The sequence below is a fragment of the Chiloscyllium punctatum genome, chromosome 35 (genome assembly GCF_047496795.1).
Source record: "Chiloscyllium punctatum isolate Juve2018m chromosome 35, sChiPun1.3, whole genome shotgun sequence".
NCBI lineage: Eukaryota > Metazoa > Chordata > Chondrichthyes > Orectolobiformes > Hemiscylliidae > Chiloscyllium > Chiloscyllium punctatum.
In genome coordinates this window covers 20,405,201-20,432,158 of record NC_092773.1, presented here as the reverse complement: position 1 = coordinate 20,432,158, position 26,958 = coordinate 20,405,201, and the positions used below count along the sequence as shown (strand labels likewise).

The 26,958-nt window shown below is 43.4% G+C and overlaps 1 protein-coding gene across 4 annotated transcripts in view; it reads left to right on the top strand.

The window, feature by feature from the left end:
* lgi3 (leucine-rich repeat LGI family, member 3) overlaps positions 1-26,958 on the top strand; it is a 272,695-nt gene that overhangs the window by 172,785 nt on the left and 72,952 nt on the right. The window contains exon 1 of one of the 4 annotated variants that reach the window (XM_072554221.1): positions 2,055-2,128. The exons of 1 other annotated variant lie outside the window; for it this stretch is intronic. In XM_072554221.1, coding sequence (XP_072410322.1) covers positions 2,055-2,128 — 74 coding nt within the window. Of the gene's footprint in view, positions 1-2,054; positions 2,129-7,889; positions 8,334-26,958 lie in introns of those variants that run through there. 2 more of the 4 variants (XM_072554219.1, XM_072554218.1) reach the window with 2 other exon arrangements.

The following is a 26,958-nucleotide window of genomic DNA, read 5'->3' as shown; positions in this document are numbered from 1 at the left end:
CACAGGGTGACGCTTGAGATGCTCACGCATCTAGTTATAAAGTCCAGGATTCCAGACCGTTTTAACCAATTGGTCAACCTGCTCTATAACCTTCAATCAGTTGTTAATAAGTAGGGCGGCACGGCGGCACGGTGGCACAGTGGTTAGCACTGCTGCCTCACAGCACCAGAGACCCGGGTTCAATTCCCGACTCAGGCGACTGACTGTGTGGAGTTTGCACGTTCTCCCCGTGTCTGCGTGGGTTTCCTCCGGGTGCTCCGGTTTCCTCCCACAGTCCAAAGATGTGCAGGTCAGGTGAATTGGTCATGCTAAATTGGTCATGGTCATGGTAAAGGGGTAAATGTAGGGGAATGGGTGGGTTGCGGGTCGGTGTGGACTTGTTGGGCCGAAGGGCCTGTTTCCACACTGTAAGTAATCTAATCTAAAAGTCCCCCAAAGTCCCTCTGCCCTTGCACCCTCTTTGGAATGGCACTCTTTATACTGCCCCCCCCCCCCCTCACCTCGCTCTTCTGACAAAAAAAATGTCACTTCACGGGTTTCTCGATTAAACTGCATCTTTTGTGTTTCACCAGCCTCTTTGTGTCGTCTTCAGCTTTCCCAGTCACCTCCCCCAGTTCACAGGACTTGCTCAACCCTCCCACTGTAAAATTGTGCCCGACACCACCCAGTCTCAATCGTTAAGAGACCAAGAGAAGCATGGGCCTGGTTCTAACCCTTCAGGATTTCTGCTCTCTACCTTTCTCTCTCCCTCTCTGTCTGCTCCAGTCTCTCAGCCACTTTCCTACCCAGTGCTGATCTTTTCTGTTAAACCCCACCAGCTCCGATTGTGCCAGTATCATGTCGTGTGGGTCTGATCGGTTCTGAAGGAGAGACAGTGTTGGGCACATTGTTCACAAAGCTCCTGAAGTCTAGTTGCCTGCACTGTGCTGTATCGACTTGCAGGTCCCAGGGTGAAATGGTTTGTGCACAGCCCCGCAGTCAGATCCAACCAGTCACCCTCACAAAGGGATATGGAGCTATATTGAACAAATGGCAGTTGAAGCACAGATTAATCTCATTGCACAGCAGAGCGGGCTCCAGCGGGCTTCCTCCAACTCCATATTCAAACATGTTTCAAGCACCCAGCAAATGCAGTCAACCCAGAAAGACTTTTCTTTCTTCAAGGTTGACGTTTCACTCGATCTGCCTCTTCCCTTGAAGCTATATTAGAGGTGTACGCATGGAAACAGGCCCTTCAGTCTAACTCGTCCTTGCCCACAAGACATCCCAATCTGACCTCGTCCTGTTTGCCAGCACTTGGCCCATATCCCTCTAAGTCCTTCCTGTTCATATACCCATCCAGATGCCTTTTAAATGCTGTAATCGTACCACCACTTCCTCTGGCAGCTCATTCCTTACACGTACCACCCTCTGGGTGAAAAAGTTGCTTCTTAGGTCATAGAGTCCTAGAGATGGACAGCACGGAAACAGACCCTTCGGTCCAACCCGTCCGTGCTGACCCAGATATCCCAACCCAATCTAGTCCCACTTGCCAGCACCCGGCCCATATCCCTCCAAACCCTTCCTATTCATATACCCATCCAAATGCCTCTTAAATGTTGCAATTGAACCAGCCTCCACCACTTCCTCTGGCAGCTCATTCCATTCACACACCACCCTCTGTGTGAAAAAGTTGCCCCTTAGGTCTCCTTTATATCTTTCCCCTCTCACCCTAAACCTATGCCCTCTAGTTCTGGACTCCCCCACCCCAGGGAAAAGACCTTGCCTATTTATCCTATCCATGCCCCTCATGATTTTATAAACCTCTATAAGGTCACCCCTCAGCCTCCGACGCTCCAGGGAAAACAGCCCCAGCCTGTTCAGCCTCTCCCTGCAGCTCAAACCCTCCAACCCTGGCAACATCCTTGTCAACGTTTTTTTTTTGCATCCTTTCAAATTTGACAACAGCTTCCGTCTCGCAGGGAGACCGGAACTGAACGCGGTTTTCCACAAGTGGACATTATGAAGTCTTGGATGCTTGGGAACTGAGCACGGTTCTCCGTCTTTGTAAAGAAATGTGGCTTCAGAGTGTCGCGACAGGACACACAGTCCAGAGGGAGAGTTCGAAGATAGCACAGAATTCATTGAGGTAATGGGCTGAATCTATCAGCCGAAAGTGCAGTCTAAGGTTAACATTAACTTCTGAGATGATTTTCAGATTAGAATACTTCACAGGACTGACCCGTTTCAATGTGGGTAAAACCTTAGAGTTGCTGTTTTCTTGGGACTAAGGAGTCCCTGTTAATCACAGTTTCACCAGGCTATGGTGATAATAAATGTTTGATTGATTTATTGTTGTCGTCTGCGTGCCATACAGGCGGTTTGTACCAGACAAATTGTATCAGAGTACCAGAACAGATTGCATGAACACCTTGTTACCTACCGTCACAGAGAGAGTAGACAGAGTTAACATCTGAGAGGTCTGTTCAAAAGTCTAATAACAGGGAAAAAGCTGTTCTTGAATGTATTTGTACCTCGATTCAAGCTTTAATATCGACGGATGAGGGTGGAAGCGAGAGGGTGGGAGGGGTCTTTGATGATGTCGGCCGCCTTCCTCAGGCAAATGGGGAGGATAGATGGAGTCAGTGGATGGAAAGCCGGCTTGCGTGATGGACTGAGCTGTGCTCAGGATTCTCTGGAGTTTCTTGTGGTCTTGCAAAGACCACTTGCACCCAGATAGTGGTCTGTTGTGCATCTCTGACAAGTGCTGAAGAGTCCTCGTGGACACGCTGAATTTCCTGAGCCTCCCGAAGAACAAGAGACTTTGCTGTACTTATTATTGTTGTGGGATTCGGGGGAGGGGGGGGAGGGGTGGGACTAAAAAGTGGAGGTAACTTTGTCCAGCTTGAATGTTGGAAATCTGGAGGCCGCCTGGAGGATGAGACAAAGGGTGAAGAAAATGAACTGGAGTTGGAATGATACAGTGAAACCTGGATTTGAGCACATTTAAACCCAGAGAGGAAACAGCCTATGGGTCTTCAGCAGAGATCAGTGGAAATGAACTGAGTCAAGCTAAGATTGTAATGACATTGGCGACATTTGAGACAGAAGTAAAGAAATTAGAGGTGGGCGTGACAAAATCACTGTGCAACGGCTTCCAGGTCTTCAGGCAAATCCTCCCTGACGGGGACCCCACTGTTGCACGCATAAGGGGCAATTGCAACTGTTTATAATTGGCTGCATCTTAAGAATAGTCTGCTTCACTGAGAGGGAAGCCAGATGCAGAAGGAATGCTGGAGTGGGGTTATAGAGTCGTAGACATGTACAGCACAGAAACAGACCCTTCGGTCCAACCCGTCCATGCCGACCCAGATATCCCAACCCAATCTAGTCCCACCTGCCAGCACCCGGCCCATATCCCTCCAAACCCTTCCTATTCATATACCCATCCAAATGCCTCTTCAATGTTGCAATTGTACCAGCCTCCACCACTTCCTCTGGCAGCTCATTCCATACACGTACCACCCTCTGCGTGAAAAAGTTGCCCCTTAGGTCTCTTTTCTATCTTTCCCCTCTCACCCTAAACCTATGCCCCTCTAGTTCGGGACTCCCCCACCCCAGGGAAAAGACTTTGTCTATTTATCCTATCCATGCCCCTCATAATTTTGTAAACCTCTATAAGGTCATCCCTCAGCCTCTGACGCACAAGGGAAAACAGCCCCAGCCTGTTCAGCCTCTCCATGTAGCTCAAATCCTCCAACCCAATCTTTTCTGAACCCTTCTGAGTTTCACAGCATCTTTCCGATAGGGAGGAGACCAGAATTGAACACAATATTCCAACAGTGGCCTAACCAATGTCCTGTACAGCCGCAACATGACCTCCCAACTCCTGTACTCAATACTCTGACCAATAAAGGGAAGCATACCAAACGCCTTCTTCACTATCCTATCTACCTGCGACTCCACTTTCAAGGAGCTATGAACCTGCACTCCAACGTCTCTTTGTTCAGCAACACTCCCTAGCACCTTACCATTAAGTGGATAAGTCCTGCTGAGATTTGCCTTTCCCACAATGCAGCACCTCGCATTTATCTGAATTAAAATCCATCTGCCATTTTGAAGGCTTCCATTGGATAAGACCATCATTGTTGGCGCCTGGTCTGTATCAGGGCTGCTGGACACTTGCGAGATTCAAAGCACCATGTGCACGCACAGTGGGCACTGTCCACCTCCCCAGAATGGATTCATCTTCTGCCTTCCCACAACAGCCGAGGGAATTACTGTGGCCTCTGAACCTCCAGCAGAATGCGACTCACGGAGCGGAAATTCGGACCTAAACCTTGGCAGGTTTCACGCGTGATGCCCACATCGACACCCCAGGTAAAGGCAGCTCTCTGTAAAAAAAAAATTCAGTCAACAAATGCTCAAGCCTGACCTGAAGAAATTTGTTCTCGGTTAATGGGGCTGCATTTATTGCCGATTCCGAGTTGCCCTGAGGAGACGGTGTTGGAGAATGAAGTCCAGCACTCAGTGGTGAAAGGACGAGAAAATAGAAAGGCAGTCCCAGACACACCGGCATTCCAAGAGCAATTAGAGTCCTCGAGTCGTACAGCGCGGAAACAGATCTTTTCGTCCAACTCGTTCACGCCAACCAGGTATCCTAATCTGACCTCATCCCATTTGGTCAACATTTGGCCCATATCCCCCCAAAACCCTTCTTATTCATACACCCATCCAGATGCCTTTTACACTTTGTAACTGTCCCAACCTCCACCACTTCCTCTGGCAGCTCGTTCCATACACGCACCACCCTCTGCGTGATAAAGTGACCTCTCTTGCCCTATTTAAATCTTTCCCCTCTCACCTTAAACCTATACTCTCTACCTTTGGCATCGGAGAAATATTTTGGCTATTCACCCTGTCCATGCCCTTCATGATTTGATAAACCTCTATAAGGTCCCCCCTCAGCCTCTGACACTCCAGGGAAAACACCCCCAGCCTCTCCCTCTCACTCAAACCTCCACCCCCCCCACCCCAGCAACATCCTTGTAAAATGTTTTACATCCTTTCAAGTTTAACTGCATTCTTCCAATTGCAGGGAGACCAGAATTAGACACAGTGTTCCAAAAGCTGCAATATGACAACCCAGTTCCTGTACTCAAATGGACAGGTTACTTAATGAGATTAATATGCATAAGATCCTGAGGGGACTTGACTCGGTGTGGGAAGGATGTTTATCTCTGTTTCTCTCTGCACAGAGGCTGCCAGACCTGCTGAGTTTCTCCAGCATTGTGAGTTTGATTTGATTTGATTTGCTTTATTATTGTCACACGTCCCTTGGCCCATTGAAAAGTTTCATTTTCCACGCAGTACAGACAGATCATCGCGTACCAACAGAACAGAGCTCAGAATCCAAGGTTACAGCGGGAGAGAAGGTGCAGAGTTTGAGAGGTCCATTCAGAGGTCTGATCACAGCGGAGAAGAAGCTGTTGTTGAATCTGTCGGTATGTGTGGTTCAGCTGTTGTATCTTCTGCCTGGTGGAAGAGTTTGGAAGAGTGTATAACCAGGGGAGGAAGGGGGCTTTGATAAGCCAACTGGAAGTGTAGATAGAATGCATCTGTAAGAATGTTGTTCGAATAGCCCCTTTTCAACGGTGGGGGGTCGGGAGGGGTCGGGGTGGCATTGCATCCACGTCCACCCGGGAGGGCCTTTGATTCAACATCCCCTCCAAAACAAAACACACAGCACCACGGACAGTGCAGCACAGCCTCGAGATTGCACCCACTCTGTCAGCCTCAGTGTGCCTGCAGCAGTGGGGACTTGAACCCTTGACCTCCCGACTTGGACAATGCACAAGGCGGGGGGCGCTACAGAGGAAAACCCAGTTGACTCAGGGGCCACCAAAAAAAAGCTGACGTTGCTGTCCTGGAAGATGGGCCGCTCAAACATCTCACAGACGCAACAGCGAGGTGCAGTAGTTCTGCACCAGGAGAGACCTGATCCAAACGTTTTGTTAGATTAGATTAGATTACTTACAGTGTGGAAACTGGCCCTTTGGCCCAACAAGTCCACACCGCCCCGCCGAAGCACAACCCACCCATACCCCTACATTTACCCCTTACCTAACACTACGGGCAATTTAGCATGGCCAATTCACCCTAACCTGCACATCTTTGGACTGTGGGAGGAAACCGGAGCACCCGGAGGAAACCCACGCAGACACGGGGAGAACGTGCAAACTCCACACAGTCAGTCGCCTGAGGTGGGAATTGAACCCGGGTCTCTGGTGCTTGTGAGGCAGCAGTGCTAACCACTGTGCCACCGTGCCGCCCACTGGAGATTCTCAGAGGTGAAGATTCTCAGCTGGAGGAAGGCCGGTTTTGACAGTATTAGGCAAGAACTTCCAGACATTGACTGGGGCAGGCTCTGAGCGGGTCAGTGGGTGGCTGGAAAATGGGAGGCTTTGTAAAAATGAGATAACCAGAGGCATTCTAGTTCCTGTTCGGGTGAAGGGCAAGGCTGGTGGGTTTAGGGCGCACTGGACGACCGGAAAGATTGAGTGCTCTGGTCAAGGGGAAGAAGGAAGCTTGTATGTCAGGTGTAGACAGCTGGGATCGAGTGAATCTCTGCAAGAGTGTAAGGCCAGTAGGGGTGTACTCAAGAGGGAAATCAGGAGGGCAAAACGATTCGTGAGGTAGCTGGTCAGAGGAATGATGAGAGTGGGTGCGAAGCATCAGAGAGCATAAAGTTAAAATGGAGAAGGGAAGGAGGGAGGGATGGCGTGTTCAAAAAACCGAACCAGGGCAGGGCTGAGACCAAATAACAAACAAATAGTGGAAGTGTCATCCCAGCACGGATTGAGGGAGTGTTTCCAGGGCATCAGCGGACTCCAATCCAGATGGGATGCAGCTCTTTTGGAGCAGGAGCACCCAAGCCATTTTGTGATGGAGCAGCATCGCAACTTGGTTGTTCCGAACGAAAAGCCACCTGCCGACCCATCTGAGACCCTGGAGCCCGAGAAAGAGGCAGTTCGATTCTCTGCGTCTCAAGTGACTGATTCCAGGTGGATTGGTCGAAAACCAGCAGTGACGACCTGCCAATCTGTCGTGCTTTCTTGTCACCAGAGCGTTGAAGGTGAGGTGGGGTCTCGGGCAAGACGCGAGGGCAGAGACGACTGAAGGCCTGAAGTTGGACAGATGTGAACAGCAGGATGGTGGGGTGGCAGCATGGCTCAGTGGTTAGCACTGCTGCCTCACAGCACTAGGGACCCGGGTTCGATTACCCACCCTCGGGCGACTGTCTGTGTGGAGTTTGCACGTTCTCCTCGTGTCCGTGTGGGTTTCCTCCGGGTGCCCTGGGTTTCCTCCCATTATCCAAAGATGTGCGAAATTGCCCATCGTGTTCGGCGCATTCGTCAGGGGTAAATATCGAGGAGGGGGAATGGATCTGGGCGGGTGACTCTTCGGAGAGTCAGCGTGGCCTGTTTCCACACGGAAGGGAAACTAATCTAATCGAAAAAGGACACGCGAACGCTTGAGGTGCTGGTTCGTGGGTAAAGACTGAGGGGAGAGTCCCACTGCAGTCTGTGACAATCGTCTCCCACTTGACCTGAGGGAATGGGCTCTGTTCAGACATGATCAGCGATTGTACAGTGTTTGTTCAAGTGCCCCATCAAGGGCTGTTCGGTCCGATTTTTGCTTTGTTTGAAAAGGAGGAATTTCAGGAGTCGATGATGAAATGGCAGAGGAGATGTGAAGCAGTACAACACAGGCCTGTCTTGTTCGTGCTTTCGCAGGCAGTGGAACAGTTCAGCACTGTCAGCTCCTTGCCTTCAGTCCCTGGCACAGGACCACACTTGGCGAAACAATTGATGCTATTGAGAGCCTGACATCAGCATAAAAGCTCCCATCGCTTCACTCCCCTGGCTTTTCGATCCGTGAGCCCAAGCTCGGAGCGATGTGAAAGTTTTAACGTTGGCCAGCGAGGCGTTGGTATTCAAGAGGACCCGACGACTGAAGTGGTCTGCGACTGAATGTTAAGTGGGTCGCAGTCAGCAAGACACCCACCTCCCTCGAAGATTCCAAAACTGAATCCGGACCCAACGCTCGGGCTGCTTGTCTTCAGCGACACAGCGGCTTCACAGGATGAGCGTGCCTCAGAGGAGTATTTCCAAGCGATGGGCGCTGGTTGTGACTTTCCTGCTTTGGGTCCTCGGCCCGTCGCTCTCGGTGGGAGCAAAGAAGTGGCCCAAAGATCCCAAGTGTCCTCCGTCCTGCTCCTGCACCAAAGACAGCGCTTTTTGCGTGGCGTCGAAATCCATCCCACAAACGTTTGCAGGGAACCTGATCTCCTTGTAAGTAAGCCAGCTCGGAGGGTGGGAACAAGTTGTGTGGGGTTGGGGGGTGGGGGGGGGGGGGGGGGGGGGGGGGGGTGGGCGGGGGTGAGGCCAAAGAGATGGAATGCCACTGTTGGAATATTGCGTGCAATTCTGGTCTCCTTCCTATCGGAAAGATGTTGTGGAACTCGAAAGGGTTCAGAAAAGATTGACAAGGATGTTGCCAGGGTTGGAGGATCTGAGCTACAGGGAGAGGCTGAACAGGCTGGGGCTGTTTTCCCTGGAGCGTCGGAGGCTGAGGGGTGACCTTATAGAGGTTTACAAAATTATGAAGGGCATGGATAGGGTAAATAGGCAAGGTCTTTTTGCTGGGGTCGGTGAGTCCAGAACTAGAGGGGCATAGGTTTAGGGTGAGAGGGGAAAGATATAAAAGAGACCGAAGGGGCAACTTTTTCACACAGAGGGTGGTACGTGTATGGAATGAGCTGCCAGAGGAAGTGGTGGAGGCTGGGACAATTACAGCATTTAAAAGGCATCTGGATGGGTATATGAATAGGAAGGGTTTGGAGGGATATGGGCCGGGTGTTGGCAGTTGGGACCAGATTAGGTTGAGATATCTGGTCGGCATGGACGGGTTGGACCGGAGGGTCTGTTTCCATGCTGTACATCTCTATGACTGTATAATCCAGTGACCTTTCTCAGGCTGTGATGTCAGCAGAGGAATGGTGACTGTGATTAAGGATTTGCGTTCGCTGTCGAGTTTTGCGGCCTTTGTGAAGGGACTGCAAGGGCTGGTACTCAAATCAACATGTCTCATGTGTCACTCTGCACTGAGTACAGTGACAGCTGCTCGACTGTGAGAAACATCACTGTTGAGGTCAATACTGGCCACATCTGATCTTTATTTAACACGCAGAGAATAATTCGGCCTGACCCAAAGCTTTCATGTGGGAAAGTGTCAAATAATTACCATATAAACTTCAATTAGAAAATAAAGTCTTCTTTAATTTTCTTTTGATCAGCTCCAAAGATTTCTACCAAGCGTGTTTTTATTGTTCCATAAGAAAGCTGTGCCTGAAGTTTACGCGTGAATATTTCTCTGGTATTTTCAGACAGGCTTTTCGGTGTGGTATTAATGGGAGTTGTTGTCATCAAATATTTTCCATCTCTGCTAGGTCACAGAAGTAAAAATGGGACATTTTTTATGCCCTGTGTTGGTAAGGCCTGAATTGGAAGCTGAGATCACAGGGCAGTGAAGAGAATGGTGGAAGAGAAAGTTAAATTAAGGAGTTGAGGCCTTGGTAAACACACGCAAAGGTGCTTAAGGTGTTGCGAAGTTGGTGTTTTTTAAAATGCTCGAGGGGAAAAGATTGCAAGGTCCCTTTAAAAGATGGAGGGTTTTTTTTCAGTGCTCAGAGACTTAAAATGGCTGTCTCAGAGCAGCGGTGTGGGGGGTTTGCAAGCACACAGAGAGCACCCGAGCTGAAACACTTGTTTCAAAAGGCCACACAGTAAGCAGGCCAAACAGCAGTTTTTACCAGGTCAACAGGTTTTGGAATTTCGCCAATCGATTTGAACCAGGTGCTTCGGTGCCAAAAAGCTATTAAATTTAAATCTGATGGTTTTGACAATTCAGCACCAATCCTATGACATGAAATATTACTCCATCATCGTGGGTATAAAAGAAGGGAGTGGTTGAGCAGAGACACAGAGAACACTGTGATCCGCTGGAGCTAATGACCCCTTGCTCTCCAGAGAGAATCGCTGGCTCTCACAGCATCATTTATGTCTTAGAGCAGGAACCATCGAAATTCCTTCAGGAAAATCAACACAGAAGGTGGACCTGACACAAGAATCAACGGAGAAGGCACAGAACTTTCCGGAAGACACCTGGCTGTACTTTTGAGAGACTAAATTCATTTTTTTGTTGTATGAGTGGGATTCATATTTATTGGAAGAGAATCCCATTAGAATCTTGTGTTTGGGAAGAGTTAATAGTCAGAATGGATTTATGCAGTTTGTTAATAGTTGAGTTAATTAGTTCATTGTTAGAGTGAGATAACGAAGTTGTTACTTGTTGATTTTAAAGTCAGTGTCAGGGATTTATTTTCTCTAACCATGAGAAGTTGCTGAAAAGAAGGTCACAACACTTCTCACATTCCTGAACTGGTCAGAGGACAAGGTATCCCTCTTCAGGTATTTTGGTTTTAATTCTCAGTACCTCTGATTTATAATATGATGTACCATGGGAAAGGCAACGATGCAGGTGCCTGGTGAATAGCAACTGAAGTGATTTTTACGATGTATGTTTTTGGAGAAGGAGGGTATAATATGCCTGGTTCTATTGTATAATATCTCTGGGACTTACTAGGTGTGACAATCCTGTACGAATTAAATAATACCATTTGGGTTTAAGACTCCCATACCCAGGAAAATGGGTTGTTATTATTTAATAGGTCTGTCACTCCTATCCATATTAAATAATAACGCCCCGTGTTACTGGGTATGTCATTCCCGTACATATTAAATAATGAAGCCCCGTGTTACTGGGTATATCACTCCAGTACATATTAAATAATAACGCACCGTGTTACTGGGTATGTCATTCCCGTACATATTAAATAATAACGCCCCGTGTTACTGGGTATATCACTCCTGTACATATTATATAATAACACCCCCGTGTTACTGGGTATATCATTCCTGTACATATTAAATAATAACACCCCGTGTTACTGGGTATATCACTCCCGTACATATTAAACAATAACGCCCCGTGTTACTGGGTATATCACTCCCGTACATATTAAATAATAACACCCCGTGTTACTGGGTATATCACTCCCGTACATATTAAATAATAACACCCCGTGTTACTGGGTATATCACTCCTGTACATATTAAATAATAACGCCCCGTGTTACTGGGTATATCACTCCTGTACATATTAAATAATAACACCCCGTGTTACTGGGTATATCACCCCCGTACATATTAAATAATAACACCCCCGTGTTACTGGGTACGTCACTCCTGTACACATTAAATAATAACACCCCGTGTTACTGGGTATATCACTCCCGTACATATTAAATAATAACGCCCCGTGTTACTGGGTATATCACTTCCGTACATATTAAATAATAACGCCCCGTGTTACTGGGTATATCACTCCCGTACATATTAAATAATATCACCCCCGTGTTACTGGGTATATCACTCCCGTACATATTAAATAATAACACCCCGTGTTACTGGGTATGTCACTCCTGTACATATTAAATAATAACGCCCCGTGTTACTGGGTATATCACTCCTGTACATATTAAATAATAACGCCCCGTGTTACTGGGTATGTCACTCCTGTACATATTAAATAATAACGCCCCGTGTTACTGGGTATATCACTCCCGTACATATTAAATAATAACACCCCGTGTTACTGGGTATGTCACTCCCGTACATATTAAATAATAACACCCCGTGTTACTGGGTATATCACTCTTCTACATATTAAATAATAACACCCCCGTGTTACTGGGTATATCACTCCTGTACATATTAAATAATAACACCCCGTGTTACTGGGTATATCACTCCCGTACATATTAAATAATAACACCCCGTGTTACTGGGTATATCACTCCCGTACATATTAAATAATAACGCCCCGTGTTACTGGGTATATCACTCCCGTACATATTAAATAAAAACGCCCCGTGTTACTGGGTATGTCACTCCCGTACATATTAAATAATAACACCCCGTGATACTGGGTATATCACTCCCGTACATATTAAATAAAAACGCCCCGTGTTACTGGGTATGTCACTCCTGTACATATTAAATAATAACGCCCCGTGTTACTGGGTCTATCACTCCCGTACATATTAAATAATAACGCCCCGTGTTACTGGGTATGTCACTCCTGTACATATTAAATAATAACACCCCGTGTTACTGGGTATATCACTCCTGTACATATTAAATAATAACACCCCGTGTTACTGGGTATGTCACACCGGTACATATTAAATAATAACGCCCCGTGTTACTGGGTATGTCACTCCCGTACGTATTAAATAATAACGCCCCGTGTTACTGGGTATGTCACTCCTGTACATATTAAATAATAACGCCCCGTGTTACTGGGTATGTCACTCCCGTACATATTAAATAATAACACCCCGTGTTACTGGGTATATCACTCCCGTACATATTAAATAATAACGCCCCGTGTTACTGGGTATGACACTCCCGTACATATTAAATAATAACGCCCCGTGTTACTGGGTATATCACTCCCGTACATATTAAATAATAACGCCCCGTGTTACTGGGTATATCACTCCTGTACATATTAAATAATAACACCCCGTGTTACTGGGTATGTCACTCCCGTACATATTAAATAATAACACCCCCGTGTTACTGGGTATATCACTCCTGTACATATTAAATAATAACATCCCCGTGTTACTGGGTATATCACTCCTGTACATATTAAATAATAACATCCCCGTGTTACTGGTTATGTCACTCCCGTACATATTAAATAATAACACCCCCGTGTTACTGGGTATATCACTCCTGTACATATTAAATAATAACGCCCCGTGTTACTGGGTATATCACTCCTGTACATATTAAATAATAACACCCCCGTGTTACTGGGTATATCACTCCTGTACATATTAAATAATACCATCACCGTGTTACTGGGTATGTCACTCCCGTACATATTAAATAATAACGCCCCGTGTTACTGGGTATTACACTCCAGTACATATTAAATAATAACGCCCCGTGTTACTGGGTATGTCACTCCTGTACATATTAAATAATAACGCCCCGTGTTACTGGGTATATCACTCCTGTACATATTAAATAATAACGCCCCGTGTTACTGGGTATATCGCTCCTGTACATATTAAATAATAACACCCCGTGTTACTGGGTATATCACTCCCGTACAAATTAAATAATAACGCCCCGTGTTACTGGGTATATCACTCCCGTACATATTAAATAATAACACCCCCGTGTTACTGGGTATATCACTCCTGTACATATTAAATAATAACGCCCCGTGTTACTGGGTATATCACTCCTGTACATATTAAATAATAACACATCCGTGTTACTGGGTATATCACTCCCGTACATATTAAATAATAACACCCCGTGTTACTGGGTATATCACTCCCGTACATATTATATAATAACACCCCGTGTTACTGGGTATGTCACTCCCGTACATATTAAATAATAACACCCCCGTGTTACTGGGTATATCACTCCCGTACATATTAAATAATAACGCCCCGTGTTACTGGGTATGTCACTCCTGTACATATTAAATAATAACACCCCCGTGTTACTGGGTATATCACCCCCGTACATATTAAATAATAACGCCCCGTGTTACTGGGTATGTCACTCCTGTACATATTAAATAATAACACCCCCGTGTTACTGGGTATATCACTCCGTACATATTAAATAATAACACCCCGTGTTACTGTGTATGTCACTCCCGTACATATTAAATAATAACACTCCCGTGTTACTGGGTATATCACTCCCGTACATATTAAATAATAACGCCCCGTGTTACTGGGTATATCACTCCTGGACATATTAAATAATAACGCCCCGTGTTACTGGGTATATGACTCCCGTACATATTAAATAATAACGCCCCGTGTTACTGGGTATATCACTCCCGTACATATTAAATAATAACGCCCCGTGTTACTGGGTATGTCACTCCCGTACATATTAAATAATAACGCCCCGTGTTACTGGGTATATCACCCCGTACATATTAAATAATAACACCCCGTGTTACTGGGTATATCACTCCTGTACATATTAAATAATAACGCCCCGTGTTACTGGGTATATCACTCCCGTACATATTAAATAATAAAGCCCCTTGTTACTGGGTATGTCACTCCCGTACATATAAAAGAATAACGCCCCGTGTTACTGGGTATATCACTCCCGTACATATTAAATAATAACGCCCCGTGTTACTGGGTATGTCACTCCCGTACATATTAAATAATAACACATCCGTGTTACTGGGTATATCACTCCCGTACATATTAAATAATAATGCCCCGTGTTACTGGGTATATCACTCCCGTACATATTATATAATAACACCCCGTGTTACTGGGTATGTCACTCCCGTACATATTAAATAATAACACCCCCGTGTTACTGGGTATATCACTCCCGTACATATTAAATAATAACGCCCCGTGTTACTGGGTATGTCACTCCTGTACATATTAAATAATAACACCCCCGTGTTACTGGGTATATCACCCCCGTACATATTAAATAATAACGCCCCGTGTTACTGGGTATGTCACTCCTGTACATATTAAATAATAACACCCCCGTGTTACTGGGTATATCACTCCCGTACATATTAAATAATAACACCCCGTGTTACTGTGTATGTCACTCCCGTACGTATTAAATAATAACACTCCCGTGTTACTGGGTATATCACTCCCGTACATATTAAATAATAACGCCCCGTGTTACTGGGTATATCTCTCCTGCACATATTAAATAATAACGCCCCGTGTTACTGGGTATATGACTCCCGTACATATTAAATAATAACGCCCCGTGTTACTGGGTATATCACTCCCGTACATATTAAATAATAACGCCCCGTGTTACTGGGTATGTCACTCCCGTACATATTAAATAATAACGCCCCGTGTTACTGGGTATATCACCCCCGTACATATTAAATAGTAACACCCCGTGTTACTGGGTATATCACTCCTGTACATATTAAATAATAACGCCCCGTGTTACTGGGTATATCACTCCCGTACATATTAAATAATAAAGCCCCTTGTTACTGGGTATGTCACTCCCGTACATATTAAAGAATAACGCCCCGTGTTACTGGGAATATCACTCCCGTACATATTAAATAATAACGCCCCGTGTTACTGGGTATGTCACTCCCGTACATATTAAATAATAACTTCCCGTGTTACTGGGTATGTCACTCCCGTACATATTAAATAATTACGCCCCGTGTTACTGGGTATATCACTCCTGTACATATTAAATAATAACACCCCGTGTTACTGGGTATATCACCCCCGTACATATTAAATAATAAAGCCCCGTGTTACTGGGTATGTCACTCCTGTACATATTAAATAATAACGCCCCGTGTTACTGGGTATATCACTCCCGTACATATTAAATAATAACACCCCGTGTTACTGCGTATGTCACCCCCGTACATATTAAATAATAACGCCCCGTGTTACTGGGTATGTCACTCCCGTACATATTAAATAATAACATCCCGTGTTACTGGGTATATCACTCCCGTACATATTAAATAATAACATCCCGTGTTACTGGGTATATCATCCCCGTACATATTAAATAATAACGCCCCGTGTTACTGGGTATATCACCCCCGTACATATTAAATAATAACGCCCCGTGTTACTGGGTATATCACTCCTGTACATATTACATAATAACACCCCCGTGTTACTGGGTATATCACTCCTGTTCATATTAAATAATAACACCCCGTGTTACTGGGTATATCACTCCTGTACATATTAAATAATAACACCCCCGTGTTACTGGGGATATCACTCCCGAACATATTAAATACTAACGCCCCGTGTTACTGGGTATGTCACTCCTGTACATATTAAATAATAACACCCCCGTGTTACTGGGTATGTCACTCCTCTACATATTAAATAATAACACTCCGTGTTACTGGGTATATCACTCCCGTACATATTAAATAATAACACCCCCGTGTTACTGGGTATATCACTCCTGTACATATTAAATAATAACGCCCCGTGTTACTGGGTATATCACTCCCGTACATATTAAATAATAACACCCCGTGTTACTGGGAATGTCACTCCTGTACATATTAAATAATAACGCCCCGTGTTACTGGGTACGTCACTCCCGTACATATTAAATAATAACGCCCCGTGTTACTGGGTATATCACTCCCGTACATATTAAATAATAACGCCCCGTGTTACTGGGTATGTCACTCCCGTACATATTAAATAATAACGCCCCGTGTTACTGGGTATGTCACTCCCGTACATATTAAATAATAACGCCCCGTGTTACTGGGTATATCACCCCCGTACATATTAAATAATAACACCCCGTGTTACTGGGTATATCACTCCTGTACATATTAAATAATAACGCCCCGTGTTACTGGGTATATCACTCCCGTACAAATTAAATAATAAAGCCCCTTGTTACTGGGTATGTCACTCCTGTACATATTAAAGAATAACGCCCCGTGTTACTGGGTATATCACTCCCGTACATATTAAATAATAACGCCCCGTGTTACTGGGTATGTCACTCCTGTACATATTAAATAATAATGCCCCGTGTTACTGGGTATGTCACTCCGGTACATATTAAATAATAACACCCCGTGTTACTGGGTATATCACTCCTGTACATATTAAATAATAACGCCCCGTGTTACTGGGTATATCGCTCCTGTACATATTAAATAATAACACCCCGTGTTACTGGGTATATCACTCCCATACAAATTAAATAATAACGCCCCGTGTTACTGGGTATATCACTCCCGTACATATTAAATAATAACACCCCCGTGTTACTGGGTATGTCACTCCTGTACATATTAAATAATAACACCCCGTGTTACTGGGTATATCACTCCTGTACATATTAAATAATAACGCCCCGTGTTACTGGGTATGTCACTCCCGTACATATTAAATAATAACACCCCCGTGTTACTGGGTATATCACTCCTGTTCATATTAAATAATAACGCCCCGTGTTACTGGGTATATCACTCCTGTACATATTAAATAATAACACATCCGTGTTACTGGGTATATCACTCCCGTACATATTAAATAATAACGCCCCGTGTTACTGGGTATATCACTCCCGTACATATTAAATAATAACGCCACGTGCTACTGGGTATATCACTCCCGTACATATTAAATAATAACACCCCCGTGTTACTGGGTATATCACTCCTGTACATATTAAATAATAACGCCCCGTGTTACTGGGTATATCACTCCTGTACATATTAAATAATAACACATCCGTGTTACTGGGTATATCACTCCCGTACATATTAAATAATAACACCCCGTGTTACTGGGTATATCACTCCCGTACATATTATATAATAACACCCCGTGTTACTGGGTATGTCACTCCCGTACATATTAAATAATAACACCCCCGTGTTACTGGGTATATCACTCCCGTACATATTAAATAATAACGCCCCGTGTTACTGGGTATGTCACTCCTGTACATATTAAATAATAACACCCCCGTGTTACTGGGTATATCACCCCCGTACATATTAAATAATAACGCCCCGTGTTACTGGGTATGTCACTCCTGTACATATTAAATAATAACACCCCCGTGTTACTGGGTATATCACTCCCGTACATATTAAATAATAACACCCCGTGTTACTGTGTATGTCACTCCCGTACATATTAAATAATAACACTCCCGTGTTACTGGGTATATCACTCCCGTACATATTAAATAATAACGCCCCGTGTTACTGGGTATATCACTCCTGGACATATTAAATAATAACGCCCCGTGTTACTGGGTATATGACTCCCGTACATATTAAATAATAACGCCCCGTGTTACTGGGTATATCACTCCCGTACATATTAAATAATACGCCCCGTGTTACTGGGTATGTCACTCCCGTACATATTAAATAATAACGCCCCGTGTTACTGGGTATATCACCCCCGTACATATTAAATAATAACACCCCGTGTTACTGGGTATATCACTCCTGTACATATTAAATAATAACGCCCCGTGTTACTGGGTATATCACTCCCGTACATATTAAATAATAAAGCCCCTTGTTACTGGGTATGTCACTCCCGTACATATTAAAGAATAACGCCCCGTGTTACTGGGTATATCACTCCCGTACATATTAAATAATAACGCCCCGTGTTACTGGGTATGTCACTCCCGTACATATTAAATAATAACACATCCGTGTTACTGGGTATATCACTCCCGTACATATTAAATAATAATGCCCCGTGTTACTGGGTATATCACTCCCGTACATATTATATAATAACACCCCGTGTTACTGGGTATGTCACTCCCGTACATATTAAATAATAACACCCCCGTGTTACTGGGTATATCACTCCCGTACATATTAAATAATAACGCCCCGTGTTACTGGGTATGTCACTCCTGTACATATTAAATAATAACACCCCCGTGTTACTGGGTATATCACCCCCGTACATATTAAATAATAACGCCCCGTGTTACTGGGTATGTCACTCCTGTACATATTAAATAATAACACCCCCGTGTTACTGGGTATATCACTCCCGTACATATTAAATAATAACACCCCGTGTTACTGTGTATGTCACTCCCGTACATATTAAATAATAACACTCCCGTGTTACTGGGTATATCACTCCCGTACATATTAAATAATAACGCCCCGTGTTACTGGGTATATCTCTCCTGGACATATTAAATAATAACGCCCCGTGTTACTGGGTATATGACTCCCGTACATATTAAATAATAACGCCCCGTGTTACTGGGTATATCACTCCCGTACATATTAAATAATAACGCCCCGTGTTACTGGGTATGTCACTCCCGTACATATTAAATAATAACGCCCCGTGTTACTGGGTATATCACCCCCGTACATATTAAATAATAACACCCCGTGTTACTGGGTATATCACTCCTGTACATATTAAATAGTAACGCCCCGTGTTACTGGGTATATCACTCCCGTACATATTAAATAATAAAGCCCCTTGTTACTGGGTATGTCACTCCCGTACATATTAAAGAATAACGCCCCGTGTTACTGGGTATATCACTCCCGTACATATTAAATAATAACGCCCCGTGTTACTGGGTATGTCACTCCCGTACATATTAAATAATAACGCCCCGTGTTACTGGGTATGTCACTCCCGTACATATTAAATAATAACGCCCCGTGTTACTGGGTATATCACTCCTGTACATATTAAATAATAACACCCCGTGTTACTGGGTATATCACCCCCGTACATATTAAATAATAAAGCCCCGTGTTACTGGGTATGTCACTCCTGTACATATTAAATAATAACGCCCCGTGTTACTGGGTATATCACCCCCGTACATATTAAATAATAACACCCCGTGTTACTGGGTATATCACTCCCGTACATATTAAATAATAACACCCCTTTTTCTGGGTATGTCACTCCCGTACATATTAAATAATAACGCCCCGTGTTACTGGGTATATCACTCCCGTACATATTAAATAATAACGCCCCGTGTTACTGCGTATGTCACCCCCGTACATATTAAATAATAACGCCCCGTGTTACTGGGTATATCACTCCTGTACATATTAAATAATAACACCCCGTGTTACTGGGTATGTCACTCCCGTACATATTAAATAATAACATCCCGTGTTACTGGGTATATCACTCCCGTACATATTAAATAATAACATCCCGTGTTACTGGGTATATCATCCCCGTACATATTAAATAATAACGCCCCGTGTTACTGGGTATATCACCCCCGTACATATTAAATAATAACGCCCCGTGTTACTGGGTATATCACTCCTGTACATATTACATAATAACACCCCCGTGTTACTGGGTATATCACTCCTGTTCATATTAAATAATAACACCCCGTGTTACTGGGTATATCACTCCTGTACATATTAAATAATAACACCCCCGTGTTACTGGGGATATCACTCCCGAACATATTAAATACTAACGCCCCGTGTTACTGGGTATGTCACTCCTGTACATATTAAATAATAACACCCCCGTGTTACTGGGTATGTCACTCCTCTACATATTAAATAATAACACTCCGTGTTACTGGGTATATCACTCCCGTACATATTAAATAATAACACCCCCGTGTTACTGGGTATATCACTCCTGTACATATTAAATAATAACGCCCCGTGTTACTGGGTATATCACTCCCGTACATATTAAATAATAACACCCCCGTATTACTGGGTATATCACTCCCGTACATATTAAATAATAACACCCCGTGTTACTGGGAATGTCACTCCTGTACATATTAAATAATAACGCCCCGTGTTACTGGGTACGTCACTCCCGTACATATTAAATAATAACGCCCCGTGTTACTGGGTATATCACTCCCGTACATATTAAATAATAACGCCCCGTGTTACTGGGTATGTCACTCCCGTACATATTAAATAATAACGCCCCGTGTTACTGGGTATGTCACTCCCGTACATATTAAATAATAACGCCCCGTGTTACTGGGTATATCACCCCCGTACATATTAAATAATAACACCCCGTGTTACTGGGTATATCACTCCTGTACATATTAAATAATAACGCCCCGTGTTACTGGGTATATCACTCCCGTACATATTAAATAATAAAGCCCCTTGTTACTGGGTATGTCACTCCCGTACATATTAAAGAATAACGCCCCGTGTTACTGGGTATCTCACTCCCGTACATATTAAATAATAACGCCCCGTGTTACTGGGTATGTCACTCCCGTACATATTAAATAATAACACATCCGTGTTACTGGGTATATCACTCCCGTACATATTAAATAATAATGCCCCGTGTTACTGGGTATATCACTCCCGTACATATTATATAATAACACCCCGTGTTACTGGGTATGTCACTCCCGTACATATTAAATAATAACACCCCCGTGTTACTGGGTATATCACTCCCGTACATATTAAATAATAACGCCCCGTGTTACTGGGTATGTCACTCCTGTACATATTAAATAATAACACCCCCGTGTTACTGGGTATATCACCCCCGTACATATTAAATAATAACGCCCCGTGTTACTGGGTATGTCACTCCTGTACATATTAAATAATAACACCCCCGTGTTACTGGGTATATCACTCCCGTACATATTAAATAATAACACCCCGTGTTACTGTGTATGTCACTCCCGTACATATTAAATAATAACACTCCCGTGTTACTGGGTATATCACTCCCGTACATATTAAATAATAACGCCCCGTGTTACTGGGTATATCTCTCCTGGACATATTAAATAATAACGCCCCGTGTTACTGGGTACATGACTCCCGTACATATTAAATAATAACGCCCCGTGTTACTGGGTATATCACTCCCGTACATATTAAATAATAACGCCCCGTGTTAATGGGTATGTCACTCCCGTACATATTAAATAATAACGCCCCGTGTTACTGGGTATATCACCCCCGTACATATTAAATAATAACACCCCGCGTTACTGGGTATATCACTCCTGTACATATTAAATAATAACGCCCCGTGTTACTGGGTATATCACTCCCGTACATATTAAATAATAAAGCCCCTTGTTACTGGGTATGTCACTCCCGTACATATTAAAGAATAACGCCCCGTGTTACTGGGTATATCACTCCCGTACATATTAAATAATAACGCCCCGTGTTACTGGGTATGTCACTCCCGTACATATTAAATAATAACGCCCCGTGTTACTGGGTATGTCACTCCCGTACATATTAAATAATAACGCCCCGTGTTACTGGGTATATCACTCCTGTACATATTAAATAATAACACCCCGTGTTACTGGGTATATCACCCCCGTACATATTAAATAATAAAGCCCCGTGTTACTGGGTATGTCACTCCTGTACATATTAAATAATAACGCCCCGTGTTACTGTGTATATCACCCCCGTACATATTAAATAATAACACCCCGTGTTACTGGGTATATCACTCCCGTACATATTAAATAATAACACCCCGTGTTACTGGGTATGTCACTCCCGTACATATTAAATAATAACGCCCCGTGTTACTGGGTATATCACTCCCGTACATATTAAATAATAACGCCCCGTGTTACTGCGTATGTCACCCCCGTACATATTAAATAATAACGCCCCGTGTTACTGGGTATATCACTCCTGTACATATTAAATAATAACACCCCATGTTACTGGGTATGTCACTCCCGTACATATTAAATAATAACATCCCGTGTTACTGGGTATATCACTCCCGTACATATTAAATAATAACATCCCGTGTTACTGGGTATATCATCCCCGTACATATTAAATAATAACGCCCCGTGTTACTGGGTATATCACCCCCGTACATATTAAATAATAACGCCCCGTGTTACTGGGTATATCACTCCTGTACATATTACATAATAACACCCCCGTGTTACTGGGTATATCACTCCTGTTCATATTAAATAATAACACCCCGTGTTACTGGGTATATCACTCCTGTACATATTAAATAGTAACACCCCCGTGTTACTGGGGATATCACTCCCGAACATATTAAATACTAACGCCCCGTGTTACTGGGTATGTCACTCCTGTACATATTAAATAATAACACCCCCGTGTTACTGGGTATGTCACTCCTCTACATATTAAATAATAACACTCCGTGTTACTGGGTATATCACTCCCGTACATATTAAATAATAACACCCCCGTGTTACTGGGTATATCACTCCTGTACATATTAAATAATAACGCCCCGTGTTACTGGGTATATCACTCCCGTACATATTAAATAATAACACCCCCGTATTACTGGGTATATCACTCCCGTACATATTAAATAATAACACCCCGTGTTACTGGGAATGTCACTCCTGTACATATTAAATAATAACGCCCCGTGTTACTGGGTACGTCACTCCCGTACATATTAAATAATAACGCCCCGTGTTACTGGGTATATCACTCCCATACATATTAAATAATAACACCCCGTGTTACTGGGTATATCACTCCTGTACATATTAAATAATAACGCCCCGTGTTACTGGGTATATCACTCCTGTACATATTAAATAAAAACACCCCGTGTTACTGGGTATATCACTCCCGTACATATTAAATAATAACACCCCGTGTTACTGGGTATATCACTCCCATACATATTAAATAATAACACCCCCGTGTTACTGGGTATGTCACTCCCGTACATATTAAATAATAACACCCCGTGTTACTGGGTATATCACTCCCGTACAAATTAAATAATAACACCCCGTGTTACTGGGTATGTCACTCCCGTACATATTAAATAATAACACCCCGTGTTACTGGGTATATCACTCCTGTACATATTAAATAATAACACCCCGTGTTACTGGGTATATCACTCCCGTACATATTAAATAATAACACCCCGTGTTACTGGGTATATCACTCCCGTACATATTAAATAATAACACCCCGTGTTACTGGGTATGTCACTCCCGTACATATTAAATAATAACACCCCCGTGTTACTGGGTATATCACTCCTGTACATGTTAAATAATAACACCCCGTGTTACTGGGTATATCACTCCCGTACATATTAAATAATAACACTCCGTGTTACTGGGTATATCACTCCTGTACATATTAAATAATAACACCCCCGTGTTACTGGGTATATCACTCCCGTACATATTAAATAATAACGCCCCGTGTTACTGGGTATATCACTCCTGTACATATTAAATAATAACGCCCCGTGTTACTGGGTATATCACTCCTGTACATATTAAATAATAACGCCCCGTGTTACTGGGTATATCACTCCTGTACATATTAAATAATAACACCCCGTGTTACTGGGTATGTCACTCCTGTACATATTAAATAATAACACCCCTGTGTTACTGGGTATATCACTCCTGTACATATTAAATAATAACACCCCGTGTTACCGGGTATATCACTCCTGTACATATTAAATAATAACGCCCCGTGTTCCTGGGTATATCACTCCCGTACATATTAAATAATAATGCCCCGTGTTACTGGGTATATCACCCCCGTACATATTAAATAATAACGCCCCGTGTTACTGGGTATATCACTCCTGTACATATTATATAATAACACCCCGTGTTACTGGGTATGTCACTCCCGTACATATTAAATAATAACACATCCGTGTTACTGGGTATATCACTCCCGTACATATTAAATAATAATGCCCCGTGTTACTGGGTATATCACTCCCGTACATATTATATAATAACACCCCGTGTTACTGGGTATGTCACTCCCGTACATATTATATAATAACACCCCCGTGTTACTGGGTATATCACTCCCGTACATATTAAATAATAACGCCCCGTGTTACTGGGTATGTCACTCCTGTACATATTAAATAATAACACCCCCGTGTTACTGGGTATATCACCCCCGTACATATTAAATAATAACGCCCCGTGTTACTGGGTATGTCACTCCTGTACATATTAAATAATAACACCCCCGTGTTACTGGGTATATCACTCCCGTACATATTAAATAATAACACCCCGTGTTACTGTGTATGTCACTCCCGTACATATTAAATAATAACACTCCCGTGTTACTGGGTATATCACTCCCGTACATATTAAATAATAACGCCCCGTGTTACTGGGTATATCTCTCCTGGACATATTAAATAATAACGCCCCGTGTTACTGGGTATATGACTCCCGTACATATTAAATAATAACGCCCCGTGTTACTGGGTATATCACTCCCGTACATATTAAATAATAACGCCCCGTGTTAATGGGTATGTCACTCCCGTACATATTAAATAATAACGCCCCGTGTTACTGGGTATATCACCCCCGTACATATTAAATAATAACACCCCGCGTTACTGGGTATATCACTCCTGTACATATTAAATAATAACGCCCCGTGTTACTGGGTATATCACTCCCGTACATATTAAATAATAAAGCCCCTTGTTACTGGGTATGTCACTCCCGTACATATTAAAGAATAACGCCCCGTGTTACTGGGTATATCACTCCCGTACATATTAAATAATAACGCCCCGTGTTACTGGGTATGTCACTCCCGTACATATTAAATAATAACGCCCCGTGTTACTGGGTATGTCACTCCCGTACATATTAAATAATAACGCCCCGTGTTACTGGGTATATCACTCCTGTACATATTAAATAATAACACCCCGTGTTACTGGGTATATCACCCCCGTACATATTAAATAATAAAGCCCCGTGTTACTGGGTATGTCACTCCTGTACATATTAAATAATAACGCCCCGTGTTACTGTGTATATCACCCCCGTACATATTAAATAATAACACCCCGTGTTACTGGGTATATCACTCCCGTACATATTAAATAATAACACCCCGTGTTACTGGGTATGTCACTCCCGTACATATTAAATAATAACGCCCCGTGTTACTGGGTATATCACTCCCGTACATATTAAATAATAACGCCCCGTGTTACTGCGTATGTCACCCCCGTACATATTAAATAATAACGCCCCGTGTTACTGGGTATATCACTCCTGTACATATTAAATAATAACACCCCATGTTACTGGGTATGTCACTCCCGTACATATTAAATAATAACATCCCGTGTTACTGGGTATATCACTCCCGTACATATTAAATAATAACATCCCGTGTTACTGGGTATATCATCCCCGTACATATTAAATAATAACGCCCCGTGTTACTGGGTATATCACCCCCGTACATATTAAATAATAACGCCCCGTGTTACTGGGTATATCACTCCTGTACATATTACATAATAACACCCCCGTGTTACTGGGTATATCACTCCTGTTCATATTAAATAATAACACCCCGTGTTACTGGGTATATCACTCCTGTACATATTAAATAGTAACACCCCCGTGTTACTGGGGATATCACTCCCGAACATATTAAATACTAACGCCCCGTGTTACTGGGTATGTCACTCCTGTACATATTAAATAATAACACCCCCGTGTTACTGGGTATGTCACTCCTCTACATATTAAATAATAACACTCCGTGTTACTGGGTATATCACTCCCGTACATATTAAATAATAACACCCCCGTGTTACTGGGTATATCACTCCTGTACATATTAAATAATAACGCCCCGTGTTACTGGGTATATCACTCCCGTACATATTAAATAATAACACCCCCATATTACTGGGTATATCACTCCCGTACATATTAAATAATAACACCCCGTGTTACTGGGAATGTCACTCCTGTACATATTAAATAATAACGCCCCGTGTTACTGGGTACGTCACTCCCGTACATATTAAATAATAACGCCCCGTGTTACTGGGTATATCACTCCCATACATATTAAATAATAACACCCCGTGTTACTGGGTATATCACTCCTGTACATATTAAATAATAACGCCCCGTGTTACTGGGTATATCACTCCTGTACATATTAAATAAAAACACCCCGTGTTACTGGGTATATCACCCCCGTACATATTAAATAATAACACCCCGTGTTACTGGGTATATCACTCCTGTACATATTAAATAATAACGCCCCGTGTTACTGGGTATATCACTCCCGTACATATTAAATAATAAAGCCCCTTGTTACTGGGTATGTCACTCCCGTACATATTAAAGAATAACGCCCCGTGTTACTGGGTATCTCACTCCCGTACATATTAAATAATAACGCCCCGTGTTACTGGGT